This window comes from Abramis brama, assembly GCF_963993115.1.
Source record: "Abramis brama genome assembly, chromosome: 12".
Taxonomy (NCBI): domain Eukaryota; kingdom Metazoa; phylum Chordata; class Actinopteri; order Cypriniformes; family Leuciscidae; genus Abramis; species Abramis brama.
The window spans coordinates 20461743-20477427 of NC_139974.1; the positions used below are offsets into that span (position 1 = coordinate 20461743).

The window sequence follows — 15685 nt, forward strand, 5'->3', positions numbered from 1 at the left end:
TTAGCGCTGTCTTATAAGCGAGTGCAAAATTAGACCATGGACACAGACTTTATAGGATACTTTAAAAAAGGCCATACTTTTTTTAAAAGGCCAAATTAAAATCATTGTGATATTCACAAAGATTGATTCATTTATAAGCAAAACAAAATCAGTGCAAATACACTGTAAATATTTAATATATTGCTGGGTTTATCCACAAGTTTACTACGTCCCATGAGGCATTGCGTCAAAAGTGGGCGCGACTTCCGGTTCGAAGTAAACAAGCGGGAGTTGACACTCATTCATTCATTAGTTGACCGTCATTCAAGATTTAGCGATCCAAACTTAATGATGTGGGAACACAACCTCAACGAAATTAAAAAGGGGTGATATAACAGTACCTTTACCATCCGCGGTAGATGGTTGGGAGGATGACGTGAAGAAGTGGCCTCGTATCACGTATGGTAACATTTTTAGCTATTTTGAAGATTCAGTAGCCTGTGATGGTAAGGCGATGAGCAATCTGAAAAGCTCAGAGGCATATCAATATCTACACAGTGATAAAGTCGGTCGAGTGATGTTTAAGGACGTCGGAAACGACCTTGCGTATCTAAAAGCTGACATTGAGCCGAGCCAGAGCCTGCACGTAACACATCATAAGGCTTGGGTGCTAGTTTCAGTGACAGGTGAAGTACAGACAGCGGGTTGTTCATGTATTGCAGGGCCAGGACGCTCTTGTAGTCATGCAGCAGCACTTTTGTGGAAGGTCAGTAAAGTTAGGACAATTAAGGGCACAAAATGTATTATTGTATTGTGTATTATTGTATATTTTTAACTAATTAATAAATGTACTAAACTGAAATGTTTACTGTGTGTCATTCATGTTCTGTATATGTTGCTTCACAGTAGCCTTGACTTAAAATATTTATTTTAATATCGTTGGATAATAAAATTGAATTCAATTTAGGTTGAGAATGCAGTCAGGCAGGGAAAGACAGGGATGGCATGCAGTGGAATTCAGGTGCGAAGAAGAATGTAGGAATGAGGAAGGTGAAGAACATTAATTTTAACCATCACAGGCCATACCACATTTATCCAGGCACATCAACAATGCAAGAATCAACAACTTTTTAAGAACCACAGAGAGTTCATAGCCCACAGTAATTCATCAGTGATGGCCCCACTGTTTCAGCTCCAGACAAATGGTCTTATTCAGTTAAGTTATAGAGCAGATGTAGACAGCAACAAGGCAGGCCACAGCAAACATGATCCAACCCACAGTAATACACTCTGTCATACTGAACACAGCACAACACTAACATGTCCAAAATGCACACATTTTTATGAGGCCTACATTAAAGTGTCCCCTACACAAGCAGCTACACTGATGGAAGAAACCAGGATGCAAAGTGCTTCACAGTCATGGCATGATGCTAGAAAGCTTCGTCTAACAGCCAGCACAGCAAAACGGGTCCCAAAACGAAGCACCACAGATCCTCAAAAATTTCTAAATGAGCATCTGTACCCAACATTCACCGGCAATACAGCAACACAGCATGGCAAAGAAAATGAGATAAACGTCATCACACTCATGGAAAGCAGAGGGCATACTGTGGAGAAGAGAGGCCTGGTCGTGCACCCTGACTATCCTTGGTTGGGAGCCAGCCCAGATGGGATCCTTGACTCTTGACCCCTTCAAGAGTTCCATGTCACTGGCAGAATTTCTGGGACGGCCAAATGGTGACATCAAAAGTTTAGGTGATGGACAGTACCTGATTTGTCCTAAAGGAAAGGATGGATACTACCTCCAGGTGATTCTTTAATAATTTAATAATAAAGATTATTGTTTTTAAATAAAATGTATTTTCTATATTTAGAAATATACTTTTTAATATGAAAGTAGCTCTATTATTAGACTAACATTGTATTGTAAACTTACAGGTGCTTCTCAATAAGAATGTAGTGGAAAAGTTAATTTATTTCAGGAATTCAACTTAAAATGTGAAACTAATATATTATATAGACTCTTTACATGCAAAGTGAGATATTTCAAGCCTTTATTTGTTATAATTTTGATGATTATGGCTTACAGCTTATGAAACCCCCAAATTCAAATAAATGAACTTTTCCACGACATTCTAATGTATGCACCTGTATGCATTAATTAAACAGATTATTTTTACAAACATGTACTCTTAATCCTTCTTTCAGACACAACTGACCATGATGTGTCTGGGCCTACAAAGTTGCAAGCTAGTCATCTGGACACCAAGTGAGGACATCAAATTGGAGATTCCATTTGATAAGCACTACACAGATGCACAAGTGCAACAGCTGCAGAATTTCTTCTTTGTACACATGCTACCTAGATTGGCTGATGATTTTGCTGACAAGAAAATACATCTCTGTCCAACATACCTGCAGATGTTTAATGCGTAGTTGGGGGAATGTTTACACTGTTCTCAATATTATAATAATATTATTAATAATCAATACTTATAAAGGCATGGTTACAGTTGTGTGAGGAAACAAACCACAATTCAAATAAAAAATACACACTGAATAAAAACATATTACACACTTAGTCATTGGCTTTTGAGTTTATTTATAAGAATAAATTAATGTGCCATTTGCACATTTGGTCAACAGTGGTATTCAGAACATTTCATTAAATAAAAATAGCAATACTATACTGTGAAAGTACACACACTTCTCTCTTTTGCAGAATATTACAAGATTGAAAAATATTAAGAATTTAAACAAATTTACACAGCAAAAAGAAAATAGCTGTCCATGAAACAACAATTAAAAGAAAGTGTTGGTATATCAGTGCAAGTAAAAGTTGTGTATTGGTTTATACAGTTGATAAAGTTAGAGAGAGAATTGAACATTTAAGCTGATTGTGTAAGATATGGTGTCTATGTTCTAGAAATAAGCTCTCCTCGCAGATTTACGAGTGCTGCACAGATTCTTAGTATTCTGTCGATTTTAGGGACAAAATTAATAGGCACAGTTTGAGAGAGGATCTTGTACACCTTAAGACGTCTGATTGCTCGCTCAATGTGTATGCGGACATTAGCAATGCGTCTTGTGCGAGTGACCTGCTCATTTGTCAGCTGGCATTTCTTGCGCGTAAAAGCTGGCATGATCAAACGAACATTCCGTTCCTCTAGCAGATCCCTGATAGTGAAGCCACGGTCCCCCATCACCTCATCTCCAGCACGCAAATGGTCGAGAAACCCAGAGTTCTGTGTGATGAATCTATCGCTACATTTGCCACCGTAAGCCTCTGAAATGTACATAACCATACCAGATGGAGCAATTGCTACTAGATACTTGACAGTATTGTTTGCATAGTAGTGACTATAAGATTCAGTTCTTGAGTCCAGATTTTTAGCCTTCTGTAAGACACTTTCTGTGCAGTCAATGACACAAGTTGTGTTGGGGAAATTGTCCTTAAAAATTTGCGGCAAAGTGGCTTTTATTGTTTCGCGCGGCAGCCATGGAATGAGATCCTGGGTGTGCTCAGCAATCACATCTATCCAGAATGTCAGTGTTTTACTGACCTGACCAGGTGACATTTTGAAGCGTCTAGCTAAATCGGCAATAACAAAGTTCTGTCTAAGCTTCATTAATGTCAAGAGGATTTGGTCCTCTGCTGAAAATGCTGACGATGTGGGGGCAAAACGTTGCAAGCAAGACACAAGGGTTTTGAATTCGAGAAGTGGAATCCCTGTGTACAGCAGACAGTCTGTATCGTCTTTCAAAACAACATCTGCAACAGGCAGTGTCCTCTCAGTGGATGGGGCAGTTGTCATACCACATGTGATGGTAGGTGCTTTGGAGTAGGTGTGGTCCTCCATTGTTGGGTCTGACCACTGTGTCTGGGCATCATGGAAGGTCTGTGAGGTAGGATCTGGGTCCCCAGAAACCTGCATCACATCAGGCTCATCTGCAGGGAATACATTAAGTACATATTTAGCTGTGGCGGTCTTATATTTAGCTGGTTAGTCCTTCAGTGACGATTTGTTTAGTGGCAGAAAAAAACAAAAACAATTAGGGGGCATTAGAGTCTTGAAAAACATCTAGACTGCGTTTAATATCATCAATATAGATATTCTGTAACATTAAATGTTAACTAATAGAGGAAATTAAATTTGCATCTGTCACTGTACCATTGTGCCCTCCAAGCTCATCACAATAAAAGTTTATGCGAGGTAAAAACATCAGGCTACCTGTCTACCATCATGGCACAGTTTTTCATATATTAATAATAAGTAATTCAAGAAAAAAACAAGAAAAAAAAAAACAAGCTAGTTGACATTACATTAATGTTAAGTTACCTGTTGTTGTTGTTGTTGTGACATGTTGAATCCTAGGTCGGCGTCTCTTCTCCAGTTGCTTCTCGTAACCCAGAAAGAGCGTTGGGTACGGGTTATCCAGTGTTGGCTTCTTGTCCACGAAGTGAAACGAGCACACAAACAGGTGTTTTGGGGGTGTTTTTAAGTTTAAGTTCTTCCTCCATATTCTAATTGATTCGTCGTCTTTTGGGAGTTGATGGAAACTGTATAATCGTTCACAGGAACACTCAGATTTAGTTTTAGGCTTATGTTCAAAACACTCACGTACAACCACGAACAGCACATGTTGTCCCTGAGCTCCGTAACGACATCTCTCATTAATGTTTGTGACTTTAAATAGTAGAAAAATGTACTCGAAAAATACCTAACCTCTTCGCTATGTAACACAAAATACCGTTGATTTACTACTTCCGCCACCTAACCGGAAGTTTCACCCACGTTCTATTTTACAGTAGCGCCCCCCGGAAACAGGTGGATAAGACAAGATAGACTGATTTCAGTCTGTTGTATCTTGATGGCACTTCCTTTTTCCTTCTTCCTGTTTCCTTTTTCCACATTTGTTGTCATTTGCTTGGCTTGCTTAGTTGGGGACATTAAATTTAACATTTAATTTAATATTCAACAATAATATTGATCTGCCTGCATTGACACTATTATACAAGAACTGAACTGAGCTGGATGATGACATCACGGTTTACTCCAGAATGGTTATATATATATATATATATATATATATATATATATATATATATATATATATATATGTGACCACCCTGAATTTAGTTGGGTCACAGGGATATTGGATTGTTTGTATATATTTCTTTCTTTCTTTCTTTCTTTCTTTCTTTTATTACCTACACATGTCTATTTCAGTTTACTTGTATATATAAGTTTTATTATTGTAGTGAGTTTATCCAATCCAATCCAATCCGCTTTATTTATATAGCACAATTTAAATAAACACAAGGTTTCCAAAGTGCTGTACACCACAACAATAAAAGACACAATAGGATAAAAAGATGAACACAATAAGATAAAAAGTAATATATATGATAAAACAACATGAAATTATATAAGTAAAATCAAATCAAATAAATAAATAAAAAATGCACTGCCCACACAACACATTTAAATCACATTAATCACGATTACCTGGTGTTAAAAGCCAGAGTAAAAAGATGGGTTTTAAGCAGAGATTTAAAATGAAACAGTGAGGAGGCTTGTCTGATGTGTAGTGGCAATACATTCCATAGTTTTGGAGCTGCAACAGCAAAAGCTCTTTCTCCTCTGAGTTTTAGCCTAGTTCTAGGCACTGTCAGGAGCAGCTGGTCAGCTGACCTGAGAGAGCGGCTGGGAATGTAGGGGTGCAGCAACTCGGCGAGATACGGTGGGGCAAGGCCATTCAAGGCTTTAAAAGCAAATAAGAGTAGTTTAAATTGAATCCTAAAATGAACAGGCAGCCAGTGGAGTGAAGCTAAAATAGGTGAAATGTGCTCATACTTTCTTGTGCCAGTTAAAAGACGAGCAGCAGCATTTTGAACCAGTTGCAGACGGGCAATGGCGGACCCATTTACCCCCAAATAAAGTGCATTGCAGTAGTCCAGCCGAGTGGTCACAAAGGCGTGAATTACTGTCTCAAAGTGCTGTCTCTGAAGGACTGGTTTAATTTTTGCCAGCTGCCTTAACTGGAAAAAGCTGGACTTCACTACGGCTTTAATCTGGTTGTCAAACTTAAGGTCAGTGTCCACCTTTACCCCTAAATTAGTAATAATTTGCTTGTGATACTGTGCTAAGGAACCCAGATCAACCAACGGGGTCACAGAAGTGCCACTACCACTAAAGACCATGCCTTCTGTCTTTTTTTCATTAAAATTAAAAAAATTAAGAGACATCCAGGCCTTAATTTCATGTAAACACGCTAGCAATGGCTTAACACAGTAGGAGTCTGACTTTCTAAGAGGGACATAGATCTGACTGTCATCTGCATAGCAATGAAAATAAATACCATGCTTCCTGAGAATTGAACCAAGTGGGAGTAGATAGAGGGAAAATAAGAGAGGGCCAAGCACAGAGCCCTGTGGCACCCCATGTGACAGGGGAGCAGTCGAGGAAACAAAGTCAGCAAGGCCAACACAGAAAGTTCGCTGGGACAAGTAGGACCTAAACCATTCTAACGCTGTGCCCCTGATGCCCACCCACTGATCCAAACGAGTAATCAATATTTCATGATCTACTGTATCAAAAGCAGCAGTCAAATCTAAAAGTACAAGGACAACACAGTGACCCGAGTCAGTAGCTAAAAAGATGTCATTAAAAACTCTTAAAAGTGCTGATTCGGTGCTATGTAATGTTTTAAAACCGGATTGGAAAATCTCAATAATATTATGTTCATTTATAAAGTCCATGAGCTGGGAATAGACAATCTTTTCCAAAATTTTAGAAAGGAAAGGCAATTTGGAAATAGGCCTAAAATTAGCCAAAACAGTAGGATCCAGCCCAGGTTTTTTCAACAAGGGCTGCACAACGGCATGTTTAAAATGAACAGGAACCACTCCCGAGGACAGACTACTATTAATAACTGTAGTAAATGATGGTCCAATAGTCGGGAAAACCTCTTTAAGAAGTCGATGAGGGACAGTATCACCCGGAGAACCTGAGGGCTTCAAATGACCCACAATCTCCTGCACAAAGGGCAGAGTCACAGGCTCAAAAGTGTCCAGAACAGCAGAGCAGGGGACAAACACTGAAGGATCGAAACCAGGGGGTGAAATAAGTGCTCTGGCAGAAAATACCTTATCAATGAAGAAATGGAGAAAGTTTTCACACACAGCCAGGGAAGCATCAATTGCAACAGTCGGTGGTGCATTCAGAGCAGAATTAATAACCTTAAACAAAACACGAGGCTTGCAGGAGTTCAACAGGACAATATCAGAAAAATATTTTCTTTTAGCCTCTCTCACAGTGGATTGGTAATGGCTCCAGCGATCCCTCAATATTTGAAAAGACACTTGTAATTTGTCCTTTTTCCACTTTCTCTCAGCTCTTCGACACTGCTGTCTGGAAGCACGGGTGGATTCATTCAGCCAGGGCTCTGACTTAGTTTTTGTCCGTCTGATTTTTAATGGAGCCGCTATGTCAATGGCAGTTTGACAGGTGTCGAGAAACCAAGAGTTCAAAGCCTCAGTATCATTATACACACTTTCAGGCATGATGCAGTTTTGACTGAAAGCAGTCGAGAAGTAAGCAGCAGTGGAGGGGTTAATAACTCGGCAAGTGCGAGCGGCAGCGCGAGGTTTAACTGTATGACAGCAAACAATAGCTTCAAACAGTACCGGCATGTGATCAGAAAAAAAAGCATCACAGATCTCCAGATTAAAAACAGGCAAACCATAGGATAAAACAAGATCAAGTGTGTGACCACGTTCATGTGTCGGCCCAGTTACAGATTGGACAAGATTAAAAGAGTCAATGATATTTAGAAAGTCTCTCGCTAATGGATTCTCAGGGCAGCATACATGAATATTACAATCACCAACAATAAGGACCCGGTCATATTTAGGCATAATATCCGCCAAAAACACAGAGAAGTCCGTTAAAAAGTCTTTGTTATATTTGGGAGGCCGATAAACCACCGCACACAACACCGTGTGCGACTGACCCAGCTCAAACAGACTCAGTTCAAAGCTGGTGGGGGATGACAGCGATATCTGCTTGCATTTAAAGTCACTCTTAAAAACAGTCGCAATTCCTCCTCCTAGGCCAGATGTCCGGGGAGAATTAAAATAGCAACACTCGTCAGGTAAAAGTTCCGTAAAGACACTGAACTCACCAGCACTCAGCCAAGTCTCGGAGATAAAGAGGAAATCCAGTTCCCGTGATATAAAGAAATCCTTAAGGATAAATGTTTTATTCCCAAGTGACCTGGCGTTAACCAGGGCAAACCTAGCCGGAGCCGGCGGGTCAGGACGAACAGCTGACGAGGAAGCACGACACAGAGGCCGCAGATACTCCAGATTCACTCCGCGCCAGCGGAGACAGGAAGAGCAGGGGCCGCGGGGCTGGAAGGCCACATCGGAACCCACCACCGTAACCAGACAGGATGCAACAGGGTCCAGAGAACGTTGAGCGACACACAGGCGAGGACCAGCTCCATAGCCCTCAGCCTCACGAGACAACCGCTACGCTTCCCCCGGCGTCGGTATCTTTTTCGTCGAGACGGTAGAGCAGGAGTGCGGCGGAGGTATGATGGAATATCCGAAAGGAAGGATGGCTCAGTCCCCCCCCCGTAATAATCCAATTTGCGCAGATTTCCAGCCGTTATTCTCAGATCTAGCAGCGTTTCATACAGCGACAGAGTGTTGACAGTATACACAAGTGTTAGAAACAGCAGAAACACATACAACAGATGGAACGGCTGACGGCATGCCTGACACACTGGCGCCATCTTGCTTCCTTGCTTTACATTACATCTTCCGAATTCTGGTTGGCAGTTGAGAGAGTGGAGTTGCCGTGACGATTGCGGTGCATCCTCAGACAACAAAGAGGACCTTTAAGCAACCACTAACTATTGTCTCTCTCTCTCTCTCATTTACTGTTGAGGTTAGTTATTAAATTCATTAATTTTCATATCAAATGTTTGTTTACATGTTTTAATGGCATGTGTATATATATACATATCATATACATACATGCTTTTGTCATAAAGAAGTCCATTCGTGTATACTTACGAGTTCAGCCAGTTGTGTGAATTAGGCTAGAGCATGTCTATACATATGGTTAAGGTTCCTATCTTGATTTATTTATTTACTTATTTATTGTGATTTGATTTAAATATCTATATGTATTTCAACGTATTTATGAATCCTGTGATTCAAAATGTCTTAATGACTCTGAAGTACAATGTTGATTAAAAGACAACAAAAAGGACCTTTAAGCAACCACTAACTACACTGTAAAAATAAAAGGTGCCTGGAGGAACCTTTTGGGGTTCTTCACTTTGCCACACCGGCGGAACCGTCTGTAGATCCTCTAGGCACCCTTTAAAAAGTGGTGGTTCTCTGAAGAACCACACAGGTTTCCTGAGGAACTCTTATATTAGGCACTGTGTGGAACCACTTTGGGTGCCTCCAGGAACCAAATTTCATTTTTATAATTTAAAATTTGAATTTTTAAATATTCAATTTCATGTTGTAACTATGGTTACCTTTGACTTCTATTATAATAAACAAATTGAACCAAATGCAAAATAAGAATTGTTTATTACATATTTTATATTCATTTTTATACATATACTTCCATACACATAGGAAAAAAAGCTAACTATAGATTAATATCAATGAATACACAAAAAAAAATTATAATACATAAGCAACATGAATAATCAACCATGTATATACAATAGGCTATACAAGAAAAGACATTTCAACAAAATGCATGGAAACACATGTTCCACGAAATAAATCAATGTAAAAAAAATAAATTTTGACTAATTAAAAATGTCCATCTTCACTTAACTTTAAAACATTTGTGTTTCAGTCCAATGGTAAGTCTGACATCACTGTTTCCAAGTACAAAAGCTCTATCAGATGCCAAAAACAAACAAACAGTGCTAATATGCACTCATTGTGCTGTAATATTCCTGAAAATTATAATCCTAACCTTTATCTCTATACCGAAATCTCAGATGGTTAGTTTTTCAGCTATTTTGAATCATAAAATGTTGAAGTCTGGGATGCCGTTAGACTGGAGACTGTAATGTACACTATGGCTTTTGAAAAGCTTAAATGTGTGACTTGAATCAACAGTGCTATTAAATGGTTGTTGAGTGTTCTCATGAAACAAGATAGAGGAAGTAGAGGCTTCGACCCAGAAACAGTATTAAGGTGCAGTAAAATTATCTGTTGTTCTGTGAATGTTCACTGGTGAATTCCAGTCATTTCAATAAGAATCCACACGATCAGCAATTTCGTTTGTGGTCAGAAATGTCACTATGGGACCAAGGTGGTCACTGGAATTCGCTAGATTTGACCAACAGAAAGCTGCTTGAAAGTGACTCCTGTGTGAGCTGTGCTTCATACATTACATCGCTACACTGCTGACAATGGTCAGTGGACTTTTTTGCCTGTGTAATTTCACGAAATTGACAAATGTGACCGCACCTTTACAAGGGACATGTGAGGTACTTAACGAGTTAGAAAAGTGAAAAGGTACAGCAGAATCGTTTTCCGTTTGTTTCTCCTCTTTTCTGGTGGATGGTCCAGGCACTTCAATGATTTTCAGGTCTACAGGAGGATTTTTATTCTTGTTCAAACTTGTATTTCAGCTTACCGATGTCCCTGCAAAGTACAAAATTTACTGTTAGTAAGGTTATTAAAGATAGTTGTCAAATTTAAATAATTTCCTCAGCCTTGTGACGTTCCAAACCTGTTTGACTTTCTGTCTGTGGAACCCAAAAGCAGATCTCAGGCATAATGCAACCCCAGTCACCGTTTGCTTTCACTGCATGAAACAAGCAGAAAAAAATTGTGTAAATCATTCAGGAAACCATTCTTATGTACACTTGTCTAATTCAATTCAATGAAACAATTTATGTAAAAATGGTTAAGCTCCAAAAATGTCCAAGAAAAGATCCTAAAAATAATCAATGAGTTCACAACTCATGTGTTATGGGTTGTGTTGTAAGTCTTCTGAAGCCATATAATAACTTTTTCCTTTTTTTTGTCAAAAAAGACTAAACTTAAGTTATAAGTTAAGTTATAATTCAGAGTTAAGTTAAGTTATAATTCAGAGTTAAAATGTCTTATATTCAAATGCAAATGATAAAGATATAAGAAAAAATGCATAGCATTATTGGCGCCAAACCTGTGATATTGTTTTTCTGAGTAACATGATTTTCTGAGATTTGTGAGCATGAGGGAAGATTTTCAGAGAATAACTGATTAAAAAAACACAAGTACACAGTCAAACAATACAATTTCACACAGAGAAAGTTCATAGTAATAAAGTACTTGCATGTGGTGCAGGTAACTTACTGTAATTCAATGTTGCCTCTGAAATGTTCCGATTATTTTAGAAATGTTACGTTACTGGTTGTTCTGGGGAAACAAAAGAACAAAGCTGATTATTCACAACATAATATTTATTGACCAGTAAATGGCTTTAAAATGGTATTTGAGAGAATGAGGGCACATGTAGTAAGTAAAGTTAGGCTAAACAAAAACAGACCAAACTATATTAACCTGCTTTTGTTATTCATAACAAGCGCCAATGACAGCAGGAATCAGCTAAATTAGTTAGGCTATATCAGCAATTTGAAGACACAGTTGTACAGAATATGTTGAATTGAATGACTAAATCAATCTAAGACAATAAGTCAGTAATTTCCATTTGTTCATTAGATCAACGTAGTTAGCATCGCGGCTAAAACCTTCATACCAGATACTGTGCAATAAACGAGTGGTAAACACTGTAAAAACGTAGTAATGTATAATACATTTAGTTTATATATATGTGTGTGTTTGAATATATAGTGAGTAGACTCTGTATTTATATTTATTTGGCGAGTTTACAAACCTTGTAACGGAGAGCCGAAGAAATGGCGGAAGCTTTGATGAGAGGAGCCGTTACTTCAAACCCGGTGACGTCGATCAGCTGGGCTTTGCGCGAGCATCACTGAAGCGACGACAGCAACAGTTTCGTGACAGAATAAAACTTTTCTCCTCCTGGTTCTTCTTCTTCATATTATTAATATTATTATTATTTAGTGTTGTTGTTTAAGGTTTAAATTAATCAATAAAATAGGCCTATACTAAATAAATGTAAGCTACACAGGTGAAAAAGACGTAGGCTACTGTTAAATGTATTAAAAATGCATTAAATTATATGTGTATTGTAGGCCTACTAAAAACACACTCAAGTATATTTTTAATACATTTAATAGTATGTCTTTTTCACCTGGGTATGTATACTGAATCAAACTTAAGTAGCCTATAATAATAATAATAATAATAATAATAATAATAGGATAATAATAATCTTATTCTGGCCTCACTGAACCATTGGGTTCCTCCAGATGCTGGCTTTAACATAAGAGATCTTCCAGGAACCACTTAAATGTTAAAAGATCTTCCAATAACCCTTTTATCGCATTCAGGTTCCTCTATTTTCCCCCAAAGCACTTCGAGGTCTCGTGGTAATGAAAAGGTGACTCCAGAACCTCTGAACTAAATACAAAGTGCTTAAAGGATCCCATAAGTTCCAGCAAGAACCTCAAAGATTGTCAGTGCTCTTCCAGTAACCCTACTATAGGAGAAAGAGCTTTGAGGCACTTAAATTACATTTTGAAGTTCCTTGAGCATCCGACAGGATATTTGAGGCCCCTTTAGTTTTTACAGTGTACTGTTAAGTTTTTTAACTGCTTACAGTCCTCCCGACTGCCCGGGACCTGTAACATATATATAAATGAACTAAATTAACAACTTTTTTTTAAACAAAAATGAAACATCACTGAACTTACTTAAGCTGGACTGTGACGCTATTTTCTTCTGGGAAACAAACTTTTTTGCATTATTTTCTTGTTATCTCTGTAAAGCTGCTTTGAAACAATCTGTATTGTAAAAAGCGCTATATAAATAAATGTGACTTGACTTAAACAACATTATTGAGAACAAACGACTGTCTTGTTTGAGACAGTAACAGGATAGAGATTACGCTTATTGTCAGTGGACGAAATTGATTCCTCAAGCAAAGAACAGAGTGTTGTGTAAGTGTGTGCAGATTAACAAGGGTACGATGTAAAAGTTGAATTAGCCTCAGGCTTTAGCTGGTTAATTTTCAGAGAGACTATGACCATAATTATTTTATAAGACCTTAAGAATGTTTTTTTGTGTCATTTTCTGGTGGGTGATCATGGGTAATCCTGTTTTAAGAGCCGAGGTATTCTCCCCTTTTCCTTTTGTCCTGCCAGAAAACCCTCCCCCCGCCATTTTCTGAACAGTCATTGGTGTACGTTAGAAATTCACGTTAATTTCTTTGAAACGACTGGCTCTGGAAACACAGGGTTGGTCGGAATTGAAAGAGGAGGAGGCAAAGATAACACGGATATATATAGATGCCGTGACCTGGAAGTAGGGCGATTTTTTCGATTAATTCGAATTTACGTTTTAAGACGATTTATTTTTTTATTAAATCGAGGTATTGCGATTTTTTAATAAAAAAAATAGATATTGTAATTGCACCAATGGCAGAATAATCACAGCCGTCACCATGTTAACCCGGGACGGAACCACAATCGCCGTCCCCGCGCAACAGAAGTCTATTTACATCATTAAAGTTTACGGAAACTCGTTTTCCCTCCTCTGCGGCTGTCATTCTCCATTCGGTATTCAAACAGCGCGCGCGCCTCTTCCGGTTACAGCAGCATACATGCACGGTAAAACTCTCTCCAATATGATATTCACATTATAATGCTTGATCTGTAGAGAAAGGGCTGTGGATTTGCATAAAATGACTTTATTTTGTTGGAGTTTGTTGCTGTTTTTAAACGACTCGCGCTACCGTGTGCCTGTTAGATCACACATCACAAGGACTAAATCGGCATCAAACGCACAATAACTGGAATTTAAAACTGTGAAGAAACAAATGATCAATAAACTGTTGGACAGATAGACACTAGGATTTGTGCGCTCGACATTTCTTCGCTTTGTGCCGTGAACTTTTAAATGCGCACTTGTGCAGCGCAGTTTATTAACATGCTTTATGTTTGCACGATGGTCTACAAAGTGTTTTTTTTTTTTTTTTTACTGTTGAAAATTTGCATAACTTTTTGAGTTGACTGATGTAATGTTTACATTGGTTAAAATGGTTATTTTCTTACTATATATTCAGAAGTATTTAATGTTTCATTCAAATTGCACAATATTTACTTTCATATTTCATTCAAATCTTCTGCAAAGATATTTAACTCGTGAATTTGTTTTACATTTATTTACACCTTGTTGACCAAGTATGGCATGGCCATTAAAAATACAATGTTCCTTAACCAAATGGTTTTTCAAGTTACTTACAAAGAGAATGTTACTTAAGTCATGTTGTTATAATGTTTTAAGTTGACTAGTTACACAATAAAAAAAATCGAAATCGAAATCGTGAATCGGTCAAACTTTATGAAAAAAACTAGATTTTTTTTTTTTTTGCCATATCGCCCAGCCCTACCTGGAAATGTTTATTTATAGAATTTGCGGAAAAGTTCAAGTGTCCGGAATACCGGGATGTCCGGAATACAGTGAGTCTACGTTATATGTTTACATTTAATTCTGCAGTTTTGGGGGTATGAAGATCTTTTCTTTTAAAATGCTCTTTATACTTGACAACCTGCAAAACAAACACTGTTCTTTCAGAAAACATATGTCTTTGGAGATATTTAACAGCATTTCATAAGTCTTTGTTTGAATGTTTTTTACAGAAACTCAAACTTTCAACAGCACTAAAGATTAGGGATGTCAACTGTTGACAGGATGACCTGTTTGACTCCAAATGACCCTCCAAAAAACACTGCAGAATTTTAGTCTCTCCAGGACTATAGTGTACACCAGTCAGCCAATTCCATAGCCCATACTGATGTTGTTCAATTCACACTGCACTGACAGGCGGCAACAGACACTTCATCAGATTTTGTCAGATCAGTGTGTTACTACCCCTGTCAGCATATCTTTTGTCATCTTTTGACAGTTGAAATGGCGTTTGTCAGGTCGTGGAATGTCTGAGAAGGGGCATAATGTAATCCGGTGTTAATCTCTTTTAGCATACATGTTTTGTCACCCAACTTGTTCATATTGCCATCTGCCTGCCCTTACAAAAAAAGTAGTTTATTCAAGTGTGCTATTTGTGTACTCCTTCAACTAAAAATGAGAGAGTATACTTTTAGTCTACTTTTTAAGTACTAATCGGAGAGATACTAAAATTGTACTATACTTGTACTTAATATTTTTAATTGAGATCTACATAAGAACATTTAATATTCCAAGTATAGGCTACTTGGTTTGAAAGTGCAGAAGATTTCAAAATATTTGTTATATAGCAATATTAACTACTTTTATGAAACGTTTTATTATTTAGTTATTGGTAGTTTTTTGAGCATTAAAACTACTTACGGTATTACTGTATGTATGCTCATGGAAGATAAAATAAAACCATGAGAGTGCCTTTTATTGTCTATCACTATGCTCATCACTGATTTGAGGACTTTCAATACATAAAATCCATTATTCTCCATGATTACAACAAACTGTCATACTTGATATTAGGTGTCTTTAACTAAAAAAACATTGCTGAATAACACTTTTGCT

The 15685-nt window shown here is 37.8% G+C and overlaps 2 protein-coding genes across 2 annotated transcripts in view; both read right to left on the minus strand.

The window, feature by feature from the left end:
- The window catches only part of LOC311094227 (retinoic acid receptor beta-like), a 263942-nt gene that overhangs the window by 222831 nt on the left and 25426 nt on the right, over window positions 1–15685 (minus strand). The window lies entirely within an intron of this gene.
- Window positions 2878–7549, minus strand: LOC311093786 (uncharacterized protein; the record flags this gene model as incomplete). Its single annotated transcript, XM_084131379.1, has 4 exons — window positions 2878–3931; window positions 4323–4543; window positions 5679–5748; window positions 6985–7549. The coding sequence occupies 4 exons, from the start codon at window positions 7547–7549 to the stop codon at window positions 2898–2900; spliced, it is 1890 nt and encodes a 629-aa protein (XP_083987505.1). The 3' UTR covers window positions 2878–2897.